General features: G+C 40.4%; 1 protein-coding gene across 6 annotated transcripts in view; it reads right to left on the bottom strand.

The window, feature by feature from the left end:
• SNTG1 (syntrophin gamma 1) overlaps nucleotides 1-17760 on the bottom strand; it is a 377579-nt gene that overhangs the window by 87593 nt on the left and 272226 nt on the right. For all 6 annotated transcript variants that reach the window (XM_081497977.1, XM_081497973.1, XM_081497978.1 and 3 more), the window contains 4 exons: nucleotides 17581-17638; nucleotides 16939-16982; nucleotides 16807-16848; nucleotides 75-177 (listed from right to left, as the gene is read on the bottom strand). In XM_081497977.1, the coding sequence (XP_081354103.1) occupies nucleotides 75-177; nucleotides 16807-16848; nucleotides 16939-16982; nucleotides 17581-17638 (247 nt within the window). The remainder of the gene's footprint in view (nucleotides 1-74; nucleotides 178-16806; nucleotides 16849-16938; nucleotides 16983-17580; nucleotides 17639-17760) is intronic.

The raw sequence follows: 17760 nt of genomic DNA on the forward strand, positions 1-17760 counted from the left end.
ATTACTGTCAGGAAATAATGGTTCAGAAAGCAAGCATGATGTGAGCATTTTATCTATCCTTCACAAATGCTTACATGCACAGTCTTCATTCAGTGACAGTTTGAGGAAAGCAGGTGCTCGTTTCAAGAATGAGACTGTCAGGGTCACCTCTTCTCCAGCATTCCGAAGAACTTGAACCTAATAGAAAACATAATAAAAATGATACCACCATCAGTGTGTTGGCAAACATTTCTATGTGATTGCAGCACCTTAAAGTAATGGGTGGTCTTTTCCAGCTCTCACATCTTGTGATGTGGCTGGAAACATTCAATGGAAGGTGCACAGGATGAATGAGCTAAGCTGCAAGCACACAGCCTTCACAGCCTCCCTCCTCCCACCATTCTGTGGTCCCTGTTCACACACGATGTCATTATCTTTCATTTACATTCATCAAGACTCTCTTGAGTTTATGGTCTATGTTAGGTCTACAGAAAGATCTATATTTATGAATTTATTGAATATTCATTGAGCATCCATGATGCACTATTTGGAGATCTATGAGAAAATTACCCTGCAGATGTTGACCAGAGTGCTAATTCTAATTAAATTGTTCCAGTGCACTCATACACATTTGCAGAAAATAAATAGGTATTGTTTTTCCATTATATCATTGCATATTTTCTTCCTTTTCCTTGAAAATACAGGATAACTCTCCACACTTTCCAAATTATAGAATTACTAGGTCTATTTCTACCAGTTTAATAATAGTCATTTATCAAAGTATTATAACAAGAGAAGCATTAGCAATATTAAAAGAAATTCAGAAAGCTGAGGATTATTTATAGCAAACATATCTAGAAAAGATATAAGTATATCTATAATTTTAAAAACTTACATAGACTAAAAGGAGAATTAAGAATAATTAGTGAAGAAGCAGTTAATAACCATGGGACATAATTTGTTATTAAACGTATAGAAAAATGATCATCATAAAATCATTAAAGAATTGACTATGAAAGTGGTTTAGAATGACTTCTGGTCTCTATGTGCTATGTGCATGTTAAGTCGCTTCAGTTGTGTCTGATTCTTTGAGATCCCGTGGACTGTAGCCCACCAGGCTCCTCTGTCCATGAGACCCCTGGCAAGAATACTGGAGTGGGTTGCCATTTCCTCCTCCAGGGGATCTCCCAACCCAGACATCCAGACTGCATCTCCTGCATTGCGGGGGAATTGTTTACCACTTAGCTAACTGGAGAAGCCCCCCCAAATCAAATGAAATTATAGAAATAAAAAGCAAAATAGCATAAACAACTTTGCTGGATTGGCCCTAACCCTGACTTGAGGACAAAACAATAACATTAACCCAGTCTGAGCATTAGATAAGATACACACACACACACACACACACACACACGACACACATACAAATAATACATGTCATCATGTTAAAAGGAAATTTTAAAAATGAAGAAAATTGTATAATTATTTTAATAGATACAAAGAAGCCTTTGATTACATTCATTCGATTCATTTGATAAAAGCTCATAGAAAATTGAGTGTACAAAGAAGTTTCCTTCATATTATAAAGAGATACACAAAAATTGTATTAGAAACATCACAGCTAATGGTGAATTACTGAGACATTTCTCTTTGAGATCAGAAATGAGGCAAAAATGGCCACCAATTTCATTTCTCCTTAATCTTTCTTCAGGTTTTACTGTAATAAGGCAAGAGCAGAGCTAATAAAAATCATTAAAACTGAATAGAAGAAATGAAACACATTATTCAGAGGTAACATGATTTTTGAATATAGAAAATCCTTAAGAACCTATAGACATTACTGCATGGTGAGTTATTAAGTGAGTTTAGTGTGGACTATCATAGATACAAAGTAATGTATAGTGATCAACTGGCTTTGATTTAATATCAACAAATAAATACAAGATTAGCTGCACTGGAAGAAGATGGTGTATTGTGGACACCCACAGACATAACATTGTGAGGATATCAGTTCTCTTCTACTTTTGCAAGGATTCAAGATAATCCCATGCAAAGTTCCCATTTTTTCTTTTTTTTTTTTAGTTTTTAGCTTAGTAAGAATTTATGAACTTGGCTTGTTTCATAGTAGCATTTAATGTTTATATAATCATTATTATACAAGTGCACTGGAGTGTGTGAGGCACTGGAAAGCAGCCGATAAATGCACACATTCTACAGCAAGTGTGCAATAGATAATATCCAGTGTTAAATAAAAAACAACACTGTGAGAATCTCAAGTATAATTAAGAGAACGAAGTAGAATAAGTTAAGTATAGTTGCCCCAGAAATAGCTAATTGGCAAGTGTTTTTCTTTTAAAACTTTATATTGGTAAACTTGAGTCTTGAAATTTTGTTCAAATACCATCGAGATAAATAAAAACTTTTCAAAAATTATAAAACCTTACCCTAGCAAGGGAACTTTGAGTTTGTTTTCAATAAAAGATCAGTTATGGGTGTCTTTCTGGATAACCACAACTTCAAGTCCTCAACACATACCCATTCTTAATTAACGCAAAAACACATGCTTGATTCAGAAGCATGTATACTAAAAAAATTAATGCAGAAATAGCCATCTTTTCAGAGAACAGGATTGAGATAATTGGCCTGATACTGTCAGGTAGAAAATATAGGTCCCACATCATGAATAAGGAAGAATGTTATTTTCCTGCACAATTGGAAATCAGCGCCAATAAATCCAATCATTGTTTTCATATTCATTCACATTTCTTGATGCAAATCAAATGTTGTCCATTTTAATCAGATGACATATCAGCACAGTTATTCTCACATACTGCCTTGGGTGAGTACATGAGCAATTGCAGAGAAGTTGGTAAAAGATGGCAATCAATAAAAATGGAAAAAGGAAAGGGAACTACTCCTATATTTATAGGCTGACTCTGTTAAACCAGGACAAGTTAACCGCTCGGACCGTGACCTGATTGTCCCTAAACTCCATCCGTCTGTTAGACAGGAAACTGCATAGAATCCTGTTGTGTTCTCTGTCCTTCTGCCTTCCCGCCGGGGCCATTCTAAATTCACAGGAGATTCTGAGGAAATATTTAGCCCCCACCACTGCTGTGGTGTATGAAGCCAAAAATGCTCATAGCTGGAAGTTATTTTACCATTTTGTTTTCTAAAGACTATTTTTGTAGGGCAGTTTCAGGTTCTCAGCCAACTGGAGGGAAAAGTGTACAGATTTCACCTGGACCTCCTGCTCCCCAGAAGTACAGCCTCCCTGTGGTCAACACGCTCCAGCTGAGGGGGACATTTGGTTAAGTCATGAACCTGCACTGACACGTCAACACCACTCAGAGTGCAAGTTTAGTCTTGGTGGTGAGCATGCTGTGTGTTCCACATACCACACACACACACAGACCAACCACACACAGAGACACACACACAGACCACACACACAGACACATCACACACACACAGAGACACACACAGACCATAAACACACACACATACACTCATACCATACACACACACAGACCACACACGCACACAGACACACATCACACACACTCAGACCACACACACACACACCCCACACAGGACTTCCCTTTGACTTTGACCTCACCCCACTGACATGTCATTAACTGCAGTAAATGATTACCTTAGAGTCCTGACCTCTGGAGGAAAAAGAAATTGAACATGACTTTGAAGAACAGTCTTAAACAAACTGCTTTTCAGACAAAACAGCTAACTTGACACTAGATACAATACCGAGCTTTACTATCCATGTTGAGATGGTGACCACCTGTGAACAGTGAGTGAACAAAGCGTTTCCTTATATAACCATTTGTATTTATATTAATTGTGGAGGGAAATAATATACTTATTGAGTGGGGCTCTCTTCAGTGGGACTAGGTCCTCTGCTTCCCACTTTCCATGTACATTTGAGGGGAATCTGTGGAGCAGTAGCGGGGGGGGACACACGCTCCTCTCTGTGAGGATAAGTGTGCATGTCCTCACCTACAGGTGACAGGTTGGGTCAGAGTGCTGCCAGCGAACAGGGCAGAGATAGGGCCATGTCAAGAAAGAGACATCTGGTCAAGGATGGAAGCTATAATTCCCACAAACCCTGGTGCTGGTGTGCGTCTGTAAAGTCCTGTCCGACTCTGTACGACTCTGGCAGGACTGTAGCCCACCAGATTGGACAGTAAGTCATGTGTGACAGCAGGAACTGTCCAGCTGGAAAATGAGGTGCAGAACTACATACAGAAAATCCCGTCACCCCTGGAAGTAGTGGGTGGACCAACATGAGAAAGCGAGCATCACGTGGAATTTGGAGGAGTCAGTGCAAAATAAGAAAGGAGTTTGAGATAACTTAGAAATATCATCTCTCACCACAAAGTGACACTGAACAGTGATGGAAAAGTGGAAAAGGTAAAAACAGATGGAGGAAGGGATGGAGGTTTGGATTACTGTGGACATCACAGCTGGAGAAAGGTGCTGTGACGTTCCTGAGGATGAATCTCACACATTCATTCATTTCATCACCTTTCCTGCATTTTAATTTGCGGAAACATTCCACATACACAAATAAGTACAATAGGATCCCTAATATAGACATTTCAAGTCTGAACGTTATGTTCTTGTAAAATAAAAAAAAAATCACAGCTGCTGCTGCTGCTAAGTCGCTTCAGTCATATCTGACTCTGTGCGACCCCACAGACGGCAGCCCACCAGGCTCCCCTGTCCCTGGGATTCTCCAGGCAAGAACACTGGAGTGGGTTGCCATTTCCTTCTCCAGTGCATGAAAGTGAAAAGTGAAAGGGAAGTCGTTCAGTCATGTCCGACTCTTCGAGACCCCATGGACTGCAGCCCACCAGGCTCCTCCTTCCATGTGTATATAGTTGTATGTTTTAAAAAAAACTACTAAATTTTTAGTACTTCTGAATTCCTGAAGTTTCAGCCTAAAATAGTGTGCGAGTATGTAGTAAGTTTTCAATTTGGGTAAATATTACAAATAAGAATGGAGGTTGACTAAATAACAATGTCAGTTCTAATAACCAGGATATGGTGGTGGTTTAGTTGCTAAGTAGTGTCCAACTCTTGCAACCCCATGGACTGTAGCCTGCCAGGCTCCTCTGTTCATGGGATTCTCCAGGCAGGAATACTGGAGTGGGTTGCCATTTCCTTCTCCAGGTGAATCTTCCCGACTAAGGAATTGAACCCAGGTCTCCTGCATTGCAGGCAGATTCTTTACCGACTGAGCTATAAGGGAAGCCACAACCAGGATATAGTAATAACTATTAATGAATTTCAACATGGAAAAGAATCATTTACTTTATGAGGTGAGAATGTAGAATGCCTGATCCACTTTTACTGTAATATTTGAAGCTATAACTAAAAATTCCATCACTTGAAAAGACCTCATTAAAATAAAATTCTATGTAATAAAAGTGGGTGAAATGTCACATTCTAGATGAGTTGAACTTAACAAGCGGAATACATTGGTAGCTAGTTCAGACACTATAGTAACACTATTTCAGCATTTGTTTTAATTGCAGTATTTCTTCAAAGACACAAGTAATATTTTACTGTGCTTTCTAACATTGTGTGCCAACTGACTAGTTCATGTTCTATTAGGCAGTTTAACAAAATTTTTAAATTGGTAAAAAGTTGACTTTTAAAAAGTCATCTGGAACAGATGGGTTCAAAACTAAGTTTTATCTAATTTTCGAAGGAAGGGAGAGACTTTCCCTTATTTTTGTACAACTCTGTACGAGATTGTCTCAGGAATGAATTGTCAGGATCTGAGTAGCAAAGCGGACTCGGTGACACCCACATTGAAGAGCAGCTGAAGCCCGGAGCTGCAAGTGTTTGTTTACAGACATCATCACAACACGTTTGCACAGCAGCAGAGGACTCAGAAGTAAACACTGTGGAGTTGCTGGTGTGTTTCCTCCCATAGTCTTTGATCTCACTCTGTCACATGCATCCTTTCATATGTCACTTTGAACTTTAGGTACACTCCCCGCCGGTGCACGTGGAGAGCAGGATTAATGATTTGGTACAGTCAGCAGCGCTGTGTGGCCACTGCTGGCTCTGCCAGCACCTCCCTGGAAACAGACATTCATGAGGGAGAAATACAGCTGTCCTGCCATGAGAAAACAGTGATTTCTCTGGGCGTCTGGTCATTTCAAATACTTGAAAATAGATGTGAGTCTCAAATATAATGTGTTAAATGAGTGGGGAGAAAATAATCCTTATATGCTGCTAAATACACAAAGGAAAATACGAGTTTATTACTTCATGATTACTTCAAATTTCAGTCTTCAGAGGAATCTATCACACACAAAATGGTGGCGACATGGCAATTACAGCCCTGAAGATGGTTATGAACTTGTGCCAAACGCAGGCACTTTATTTTGAAGCCGTGTATGTCTGTCCCTGTCTGACGTACCTGAAATTACTGAGAATGAGTAAGGGTGGCCCTTAGTAAGAGTATCAACTTACTGCCTTTTTATTTTGTCATCTGGAACTTCCCTCAAGTCTCCTGTTCTACTTTGAACTCTACTTCTTTTCAACAGAGTCCCAGAGGACAGTCCTGCCATCTGGTACCTGACAAAATGACCAGTGACAGGATGACAAAATAGAAACCAAAACACTCTTCGGGAACCTCTCTGTCAGTCACTCAGCTTCAGGCTCAGACCTCACACTCACCCCCTCCTTTCCCACAGGCACCATCGTCTCAACCCAAGGACACTTCAGGAAAGGGTGAACTGATCAAGACGATACATGAAACACAGCTGGTGCCCGGACATTAGCCTGTCTTGTCTTAAAGCTGCCTTGTCTCAGAGGCCATGGGGAATCCTATGTGTCTCATGTGACCCTGAAGCCATGGTTGAACAATAGGAACTGTAAGCTCTATCTCTTTAAATAAGTTCAGGTCAATGAATGCCAGTTTCAGAAATCTACAGGCTGGTCACTTAAGATGTAAAATTGAAATGGCTTATGTTCGGTTAGAAATTTTAGAAGAATGAGGGTTCGATGAGGGCACAGAAGCTTGCAGAGAGTACTTTCCAATGAAACAGTATCAGAGAAACCCACTGACTGTAATTCCCACCAGCACGTCCTTTAAAAAGCAGATGGTGAGGAACATTGGGCTCCCTGCCCCTCACCCGCCTGGTTGAAGTCCCCACATACTCCCTCCACCAGCTTAGCTCTATTTGGAGTCCTGAGCAGGAGAAGGGTTCACCTTGTGAGTAATGACAGGAGAAGGGCTGCTCTTACTCCTGCATCTAGTCTGGCTCCGTTTCCATAGCAACCTGGGCCACCATGTCCCCAGACAGAGCACCTGCCCAGCACAGCTCCCAGAGAGGAAGGAGACTGATGAGGTGAGGACAGTCAGATCACTGGACCTACAGGGCCGTCGCTCACCAGCAAGGCTGGCAGTGACCGTCTGGGTTTCACAAATGGAAGACTCAATCAGCAAGTCTGTGCCGCATGGTGCATGGCGCTATTTCTGTTCACTGCTGGGAGGAACCCTGTTTTTTTCATCACTGAGCAGAAACCACGGCATGGACTGAAAGCAGCAGCAGTGCCTGGTCAAGGACCCCAGTAAGAACAATCACACATTCTTTTTGATGTTGCTTGGGCAAAGAAACTCAGAAGGAATTCTTGACATATCCCAGACTAACCATCCATCTCCTTCTGAAGTAACTGGGAGATGTGTATGACTATCTCAATTGTTGAGGAAACATCTCAGGGGGATGCTAAGATTTACCTCCTGACACAGAGTAACAAATGGAGAGAGAGCCTTTCATCTTTCATGTGTCACCTCACAAGGTTTCACTGTAGGGAAAGAAAAAAATGTTTGAATTTCATCTGATCTGGTCAAATTTATTTGTTACCCGATAAGCATGAAGTTCACATTATTTGAATAGATGGAGAACAAGTAATTATAGGGAGAAAGTATAAAACTCTCAAAGTGAAGCAAATGTTGTATATTGTCTATCACTAGCATCTGACAATGCCTTATATTATACACTGTATATGATACCTTATGTTTTATGCCATTATACTGCTGGGGCTCTGCTTTGTGGATCCTGGCATCTCAGACCATAAAATCTTCACAGGGACAAACATAATTTCCAGTATGGTCATTTTATCCAAGAGATGTGAGTGTACACTAGATACAGTTGTTGTTGTTGATCAGTCGCTAAGTCGTTTCTGACTCTTTCCAACCCCATGGACAGCAGCATACTAGGCTTCCCTGTCCTTCACTACCTCCCAGAGGTTGCTCAAACTCATGTCCATTGAGTGGGTGATGCCATCCAACCATCTCATCCTCTGCCCACCCTCTTTTCCTTTTGCCTTCAGTCTTTCCCTGGATACAATATCTGTTAATAAAAATAATGCTAATCATGGTTTTATGTCTCTCACTTAGTATCTGCGCTACACCACTTTAAAAACAACTGTGTATACCCTCATTTTCACAACCTGTAATTCTCTCAGAAAGAAATTTTTATTGCTAATTACAGGCTGATTTTTGATGTGAAAGTAAAAAATTTTGTAATCAATCTTAGATTACACAAAATAATCTGTATCTGAGCATCAAATTATACTTTTGTTAAGAACATAAAACATCTTTGAACAGACTTTCACCATCAAGTCAGTGTGAAAGAAACTGTTAGATGTGGTTCACACACAGCATAACTCTATGGATTATCTGACAGCATGGTTATTATCTGCCTCGTTTTTTTTTAATTTAAAATCCACAAAAATAAAATGATGAAATTATGTCATCTATGAACAGAGTTCATCTTTCTTTCCCAATTTTGATGTATTTTCTTTCCTTTCATAATTGCACTGGATAAAACTTCCAATACTATGTTGATTAGATCTGGTAAAAGTGGGCATCCTTTTCTTATTCTTGATCTTAGTGAAAAAGCTGTTTTTACCAAGTATGATATTAATACTGGGCTTTTCATTTAAAGTGTTTATTATGTTTAGGTAGCTTACATTTATTCCCTGCATGTTATTTTTATCAGGGAAGAGTGTTGAATTTTGTCAAATGCTTTTCTCTGCTTCGACTGAGACAATCACTCCTTTTTATCACTGAAGAGTATTCCACTTATGGTTGCAGCACAGTCTGTTTATCCATTCATATGTCGAGGACATGTTGGTTGGCTCTAATTTTTGGTGATTAAGAGTAAAAGCTTCACTAAAACCTCCTATACATATTTTTCTATGAACATATGCTTTCGTTTTTCTTGGCTAAATACTTGTGAATATGCATGCTCCATTGTATAACATAATATTTCGCTTTGCAACAAACTGTCAAACGGTGTTTCACTGTGGCTTCATCATTTTGCATTTCCACCTGCAATGAGTGAAAATTCCTGGGGCTTCACACCCTCTCCATCATTTTGTACTGCTGATTTTTGAATTGTGTTATTCTACTGGATTTATGGTCTATCTTCTTGTTTTCGACTCAGTTTTGTTTTTGGCACATAATTGTTGGAAGGCACTGGCTCACAAGTTGAAGCGACAGGTAGATAAACATCCCTTGAGGAATGCTGATGTGATGCTGGGCGGCCCCAAATGCATTTATGCAACAATCTTCAGAAAGTCATTAGTACATCAAACCCAACCAACAATGTATGAAAGGAGTTATACATCACAACAAACTGGGTTTATTCCAAGTAAGTAAGGATGATTCAGCATTGTAAATTCAATCAGTGTTATCTCTACCACAAACATTTAAAGAACAAAACAGGTATATTCATATCAACTGATGCAGGATAAGCATTTGAAAAGCTTCAACATATGTCCTTGATTAAAACTCTTTGAAAACTAGAAATAAAGGGGGATTCTTTCAACTTGATAAAGAACATCTACAAAACACCTACAGCTCATATCACAATGATGGGAAACTGGACCCCTTCCCACTGAGACCAGGAACAAGAAAACGACATATAAGGAAATATTTTCTCATATTCATATGAGTATTCAAATCATGCTGCAAGCTTCCAGACTTGTTTCTAATATGATGGAAACAAAGCATAAATTAAGGTTACATAGATTTAAAGAAGGAAATAAAGCAATCTTTATGGCCTTCAAATAATTGATGTGTTGGACTTTATTGAAATTAAAAACTTTTATTCTGTAAAATATACTTTAAAGAAAATTAAAAAGCAACCCACCCACAGACAGGGAGAAAATATCCTTAAACCATTTATTTTGTTGTATGCAGCATACAGAAAGAGTTACCTCCGATGTATATATACATATATGTGTGTGTGTGTGTGTGTGTGTGTGTATGCTATGCTATGCTAAGTCGCTTCAGTCGTGTCCAACTCTGTGCGACCCCATAGACGGCAGCTCACCAGGCTCCGCCATCCCTAGGATTCTCCAGGCAAGAACACTGGAGTGGGTTGCCATTTCCTTCTCCAATATATATATATTTATATATATATATATATATAAAACTTTGCTCAGTTCAACAATAAGAAAACAAACAACTGGATGTTAACATGGGCAAATATGTGAACAGACATCATCAAAGAAAAGATAAAGAGGGCAAATAAACATATGAACATATGTCCTCCATCATCTGTCATCAGCAGAATAAGATACCCCTGCCCACACGGTTCAGATCCACAGACCTGGAGACACCAGGTCTGAGCATACAGAGCACAGGACACTCTTTTGCTGCTGATGGAGGGACTGTAGAGTAGCACTGCCATTTCAGAAGACAGTTTGGAAGCTTCTTGTAAACTAAGTAAAATCTTACCATACAATCCAGCAATATACCTTCTAAGTTATTTTCAAAGTATTTAAAACTTAGGTCCACACAAAAACCTGCATGCAAATATTTATAACAGCTTATTCATAATCACTGTGAACTGGAAGTAAGTACAACATCCTCCAGTGGGTAAACAGATTTAAAGAAAAACTGTAGTGAAGTTGCTAAATATTCCCTTGTCCAGACCCTGAAATAATATTTGGTGCTCAAAAATAAATAAATCATTGAGAGCTAAATTACATGGATCATTCTTCAATGACATTGCTAAGTGAAAGAAGTTAGTATGAAAAGGCTACATTCTCTATGATTTCAACTGTATGACATTCTGGGGAAAGCAAAGCTCTACAGTGAGATGGTAATGCTCTACAGACAGTGAGGTGGTTATTTCCAGAGGCTCGTTGGTGTGGGGGTGGGGGGACGGTTGAGGAGGATATTTTAGGGATGTGGAACTCTTCTGTACGGCACCATGATGGTGGAGACACGATGCTGTGCACTTGTCAAAACTTGTAGAGTGTGCAGCAAAAGGTGAGTGAACCTTGATGTGTGCAGACCTTTAAAGGAGTCATTTGGGAGGTTGAGGGATATTAGGATGAAGAACAGAAGGCAACAAGATTGTGTTATCCGTGTCTGAAACCACTTCCCTGTAGTGCGTGGGGGAGTGGAACTGACCTAAAACTAATGAAATCTAGAAGATGAAAGGCAAAAAGGAAATGTACACCTATCCTCTACTCTCCTCATGGAGTTTGCCCACTGGTGAGTGGGTTAACCATCCTGATCCTGCTGTACATATGTACTGGGTTAGAACAATTAAATCGACAGACGGCAGATGGTGTGGCCATCTGTTGAGGGGGGTTACAGATAAACAAAGGGGGGGGCTAGTTCTAGTCATTCATCTACATGATGATGGCTTTCCTTGGAGGCAGCCACGTAGCCTCGTGTTTAGCCTAATGTGGACATGGACATGGACATGTGTGAGTAGGTATGTGAGCACCTTGGTACACACACACACACTCACACACACATACACACACTCACACACGCCTCCTGTCCTGTGAGCCGAGGGGCCTCGGAGGCACAGCTGCTCCGGAGCAACGAGCACCCAGCTCCAAGAACGCAGTTTCTCAGATGTTCTCCAACAAAGGGAAGCAGGGCCTCTGGGAGAAATGGCTGATTCCTGGCCTGGCAGGAAATGTGCAAGATGCGCCTGAAACAACTTTTGTTGCCACAAACTGAGAAAGTGCTAAATAAAACCCCACAAATCCCAAGGACTATTGCAAAGCAACACTAAAACCACGTAAAAAGAGCTTATAGCCCAGAGTACAAGGTCAAGGTCCACAACCCTTACTGATCTATAGAATGATGGAATAAAGTTTAAACATTGGGATAAACAGACAAATCTCCTGTGCGGCAGAATTCCAGGGAACGTAGGCAGACAGCCCACCCCATGAGAGAGAAGCACGTTTACCATTGAGTGCGGGGTCAGCACAGTGACCCCCTTCCTCAGAGCAGAGCATGGGGGGAGCACGAGGGGGAACGAGCAGAGAAACCTGATGCTCAGCCTCTGCCCAGCGCTGGCCACACAATCAGGAAGGTAAGTACATGGTGAGACGGGATGAGGATGGGCTGTGCCTCTGTGGCCTTCCTCCCAAAACACAACAACCCAGTCTAGTTGCAAGAAAAACACCAGAAAACTCCCAATTGAGACATATTGCACAAAACACCTGAGCAGTACTCCTCAAACCTGTGAGTGTTATCGAAAAAAGAAGTCCTGGAAACTATGATGGCCCGGAGGAGCCACGGGAGACTTGAAAACTCCCTGTGATGTGTAATCTGGCTTGGATCCTGGGACGGGAAAAGAAACAGTGGGCAAAAACCAAAGAAATGAAATAAAGTACAGACCCCTGTTAATAGCCAGATAGGGACTGGCTGAGAGTCTGTAGCCAGGAGTAAAATTAATTAACTTATCTCCTGCACTGTCTCTATTCATAACCTAATCAGGGGACAGACCTGTGAGAAGGAACTCCTAAAGGTGTTAATGAAAACCTAAGGATGTAAATAAGACAAGTTCTAGATATTTTATTGCTTTTCAAAATCACAGAGTTCTGGATATTTTATTGCTTTTCAAAATTCACAGATTCAATAAACAATATTTCCCACATTTTTGCCTTTGCACTTACCATTTCCCAAACCAGTGGGAAATATTAAAAGTTAAATTATTTCATGTGTGGCTTTTGTTGGTGGTAGTTCATCCAAAGAAAAAAAGTCCAGTATGGTCAGAGTCCTTGAGGAAAATATTAATCGGTTAGACCTTAAAACCTATTTCCAAACTGAGAACATACTGGGAATGGTCAGCAGTTAGGTAAAACATGGTGTGTAAGTCAGTGACAAGTTAACTTTTTGCCAAGGTCTAAAATGATCTGTAATCCCAAGTCACATCCTGAATGTGTTTCTCGGTAACTCACAAAACCTCTAGTATTCAAACTAATGCCTCATTTTTAGATGATGTGATATAAACCCTTGCAATGTCATTTTCTGATTGAGCTAAAAAGATAAATGTTATTTTTATTCCAATGAAAATTTTGAATTAAGCACATATTATTACAATCAAAATTATATTAAGCAATATTTTATGTTTCTCTTATCAAAATTTGATATCATTGCTTGAATGAATCCTTTAATTTACATAATTTGAGTTCCTCATTCTGCTGTTGTAAAAATTACACACTCTGGTAGAGTATGGTTCAAATTCACAAATTCAGAATTAGACTGATAGTTATTTTCACTTCTAATTATCTAATGCTTTGTATGAGTAAGATCATAACAACGAAGAGTGGATGAAACTCTTTTTCAGGACACGTACGTCTCAAAGCTGGTGCCTGTGTTAATCCTTTTTGATGTGGAAACTGGGAGCTTTCCTTTCTTGGTTTCTTGTATCAAGAGGGCTCCCAGGGTGGGGTGGGTACAGCCTGGAGTTGAGATCAGTCACCCCAACTGGCAACATGAGAAACAGATGCAGAAGCCATGATGATCTATTTCTAGGCATTGGGGTAAAGAATTCCATTAACACAATCCCCTGAGCACCCAGGGGTGAGGAGGAGGGATTCGCATGTACACAGTCCAGCCTACAGCTCCTCATAGAAGCCATGGCTTCCTGTAGAAGGCATCTAAGAACTATGCTGCTTCTAACAGCAGTGACCTGTGCAGGTGAACAAGAGATAGTCAGGTGCGCAAACAACCTACGGTCATACCATCTCGGTTTCTTTCTAAATTAGGGACTCTGAGGCACTGACTGAGGCACTAAAGCTATCCATACCTCTAAGCTTGTGGAGCCTTTTACTGCCCACATAAGTCTGGTCTATAAACATTTAATTAAAATCAGCCCCACTGAGGTGTCAGTTTGCTTACTTAGATAATTGACAGTGAAGATAAAAACTTGCTAATCACTGTTGCAAAGTGAAAGACTGGAACCAGGTAAGAAAATCAGTGTCTACATTTCAAAGCTGGTAAGTTTAAACTTCTCAAAAGAATAAACACTTATTGTAAAGGGCCACATACAATTTGCAATACAATCTCAAGTCCCTTTTCTTTGAAACAGAATGAACACCATTCAAACACATTCCAATCTTTTAGACTGCAGCCGTGAAATTAAAAGACACTTGCTCCTTGGAAGAAAAGCTGTGACAAACCTAGTAGCATAGTAAAAAGCAGAGACATCAATTTTCTGACAAAAGATGGTATTGTCAAGGCTATGGTTTTTCCAGTAGTCATGCATGGATATGAGAGTTGGACCATAAAGAAGGCTGAGCACCGAAGAATTGATGCTTTTGAATCATGGTGCTGGAGAAGACTCTTGAGAGTCCCTTGGACAGCAAGGAGGTCAAAGCAGTCAATCCAAAAGGAAACAAACCCCAAATATTCATTGGAAGCACTGATGCTGAAGCTGAATCTCCAATACTTTGGCCAGCTGATGAGAAAACTGACTCATTGGAAAAGACCCTGATTCTGGGAAAGATTGAGGGCAGAGGAGAAAATGGCAACAGAGAATGAGATGATTGGATGGCATCACTGTCTCAATAGACATGAGTGTGAGCAAACTCCAGGAGATGATGAAGGACAGGTAAGCCTGGTGTGCTACAGTCCATGGAGTTGCAAAGAGTCAGGCATGAATATTGAGCAACTGAACAACAATGACAAATCTTTCAGGCCATGCTGATCTAGTCAATCAAAGCCCCACACAGTTCCTGTAAGCTCACTGTGTGCCTCTGAAGAACAAATCACAAACTGGACTCCGTTGATAGCATGCGTTTTTGGAAGAGAATGCACCTGTTCTTGCTCCCTGGACAATGAGGTTAACATCTCTCTGTACTTCTGAAAAAAAGACTAAAGTTAAAATATCTCTGCTTACAGGGCTTTATTTGGAATTTATATATACTCAGAACAGAGTGGTCTGTGTTGTGCTGATTCTCATTTGTCTAAAAGCTTGTTCTCAATGTTGCTTTTCCCTGTACCTATCTGGTGTGGCCTAAGATCTGAAGTATATACAATTTCTGCGAGGCTCACCAGGGATGCCAATGGGGGCCAAGTAGGATTTTTGAGAGAGCAGAGGAGTGATGCAAAGGGACACTCCTTGCCCGTCCCACAAAGAACCCTCCAGAACTCCGCTCGTGGAGCTGGAGCTTTTCAGACACTTGAAGCTGCCTCTTTGAGGTCTGAAATACGTAAATATGTCAGAAAAGTCTTCTCCAAGTAGTTGTTAGCAGAGGAGCTGTGTCCTCACAAACCAAATGAACTGAAGCTGTGAGAAGCCGAAGGCTCAGGGTATTTTTATTTTGTTTGACCCCTGAGTACAAACCTTTAAATATAATTTCTCCTCTTTCCTTTCCCATGTGAGCTGATATGGAAATTCAGTGAAGGTTCTATGAGTGTTATTGAATCAACCGTGAAAAACATTTCACAAGTGCCCGACACTGGCTGTTCTTTCTGACATCATTTTTTTTATGTCCTCCCTCAGCCCCGCGGAAGCTCCTCCACCTCCCAGCTTCTCCCAAAGTGTCAATTAGAGGTTGCTGACATGAAACCACTGGGCTGGCTGCTGAAAGACAAATTCCTGGGTCACCTAAACTGAGTGAATTAGGACATCCGAGGCCCGGAATTCAGGTCTGCACATTTACCAACATCCAAGAAAATTCACAACAAACACTGCTGAACTTTTTGTGTAGCTGCTGAGTGCTAAACCAGAGCCTTGAGATCAACTGTCTCTAAATGTTGTCTCTCTCTCTCTTTCTCACACACACATGCACATACACACATACACTCACACGTATGTCTCTTAAGTCTCCTGCTGGTTTGAACCCTGGGTGGGGAAGATGCCTTGGAGAAGAAAATAGCAACAGACTCAAGTATTCTTGCCTGGAGAATCCCAAGGACAAAGAAACCTGATGGGCTACAGTCCACAGGGTCACAAAGACTCAGACAGGACTGAGCAACTGAGAATGTTTAAGTTGTCAAAGATTTGCAAAGATTTAGAGGTATATTTCACCTAGAGATATGCTTAGTGGACATGCTCCAGTGTTGGTTTAGTCACTAAGTTGTGTCCGACTGTTGCAACACCATGGACTGTAGCCTGCCAGGCTCCTCCGTCTATGGGATTCTCTAGGCAAGAGTACTCGAGTGGGTTGCCATTTCCTTCTCCAGTGGATCTTCCTGATTCAGGAATCGAACCCGGGTCTCCTGCATTGCCGGCAGATTCTTTACTGATTGAGCTACAAGGGAAAACTGTGGGAATTAATTGGGAAACATAGCAAATAGCCCTCCTTTAATATTTCTTGAATTACATTTTGCTCTGAGTGATAGTCACTGATCTGTTTCTAATATGAAAAATAAAACAAGTAAGAAATTATTCAAAAATCTGATATCACACAGGACCAGCTTTATATGTTCCTAATGAAAAAAGGACGTTTTTATCAATGGCATAAATCATTTGCACATGGGGAAAATAACAATATTAGGAAAAGGTAAAGAAGACTCACCACTTCTTCATGTCTGCATTTTCTCACATTAATCCCATTTATCTGCAATGGAAAGAGAGAGAAAATTTGAAGAGCATACTGTGAACTGACTGTATCTTGGTGACACATGGAAAATAATGGTAAAATGTATACCTGGAGAATTGCGTCCCCAATAAAGAGCAGTCCTGACAGTTCAGCTGTGAATGGAGAAGGAGAATTGACTATGCCTCGTCTACTTTCTTCACACAGATGTAAGAGTTCTTAATTCAATAAAGCCAAAACTGATTGAGAGCAAAGGCAAAGATGGAGGAGGATTAAAGGAAAAAGTAATTAAAGGAAAAAGTAAAATGGTCTATAAGGGTAGCATCTTAAAAGATCCACAAGCAATGGAAATGCAAAAAATAATCATATGATTCAGCTCAAGTACTGAAACACATGCTGAGATACTTCCATTTAATCCCATCATTTCAGATCTTACAGTCTAGAGGGAGGACTAAATGTTCTCATGTCCCTATAAGTTTAAGGTGTCTATGAAAATGTATATATCTGGACAGTCAATCCATTGACAATAGAATCAGTTCCACGTTTCTTTTTAAAGATCAGCTCACCCCACCGCAGAGTGGGGCTATGGATAAGGGACTGAAACTCCACATTTAGAACCAGCCACATGTGGCCAGGTCATGGGAACTGGACTGAGAGATTTCGTACAATCTCATAGTTCTGAACTACAGTCTTGCTCCTCAGGACTGTGACTCACTCAGGAAGCAGCCACATAACACCCTCTGAATACTGTACCTCTCTGCTCCTTCGAGATTTTTGAAACCACAACTGGAATGTTATGTTCTGCTCCCCCCTGAAAAGAAAAAATCACACATTTCACTTTTTAATCTCAAAAGAATAAAAACTCAGCTTTTAGTTAGGAAACTATACAGGCCAAGGATAGCAGGTGAATAGACACTAAATAGAATTTAAATA

This window comes from Giraffa tippelskirchi, chromosome 6, assembly GCF_054371585.1.
Source record: "Giraffa tippelskirchi isolate mGirTip1 chromosome 6, T2T-mGirTip1v1.2.pri, whole genome shotgun sequence".
Classification (NCBI taxonomy): Eukaryota; Metazoa; Chordata; class Mammalia; order Artiodactyla; family Giraffidae; genus Giraffa; species Giraffa tippelskirchi.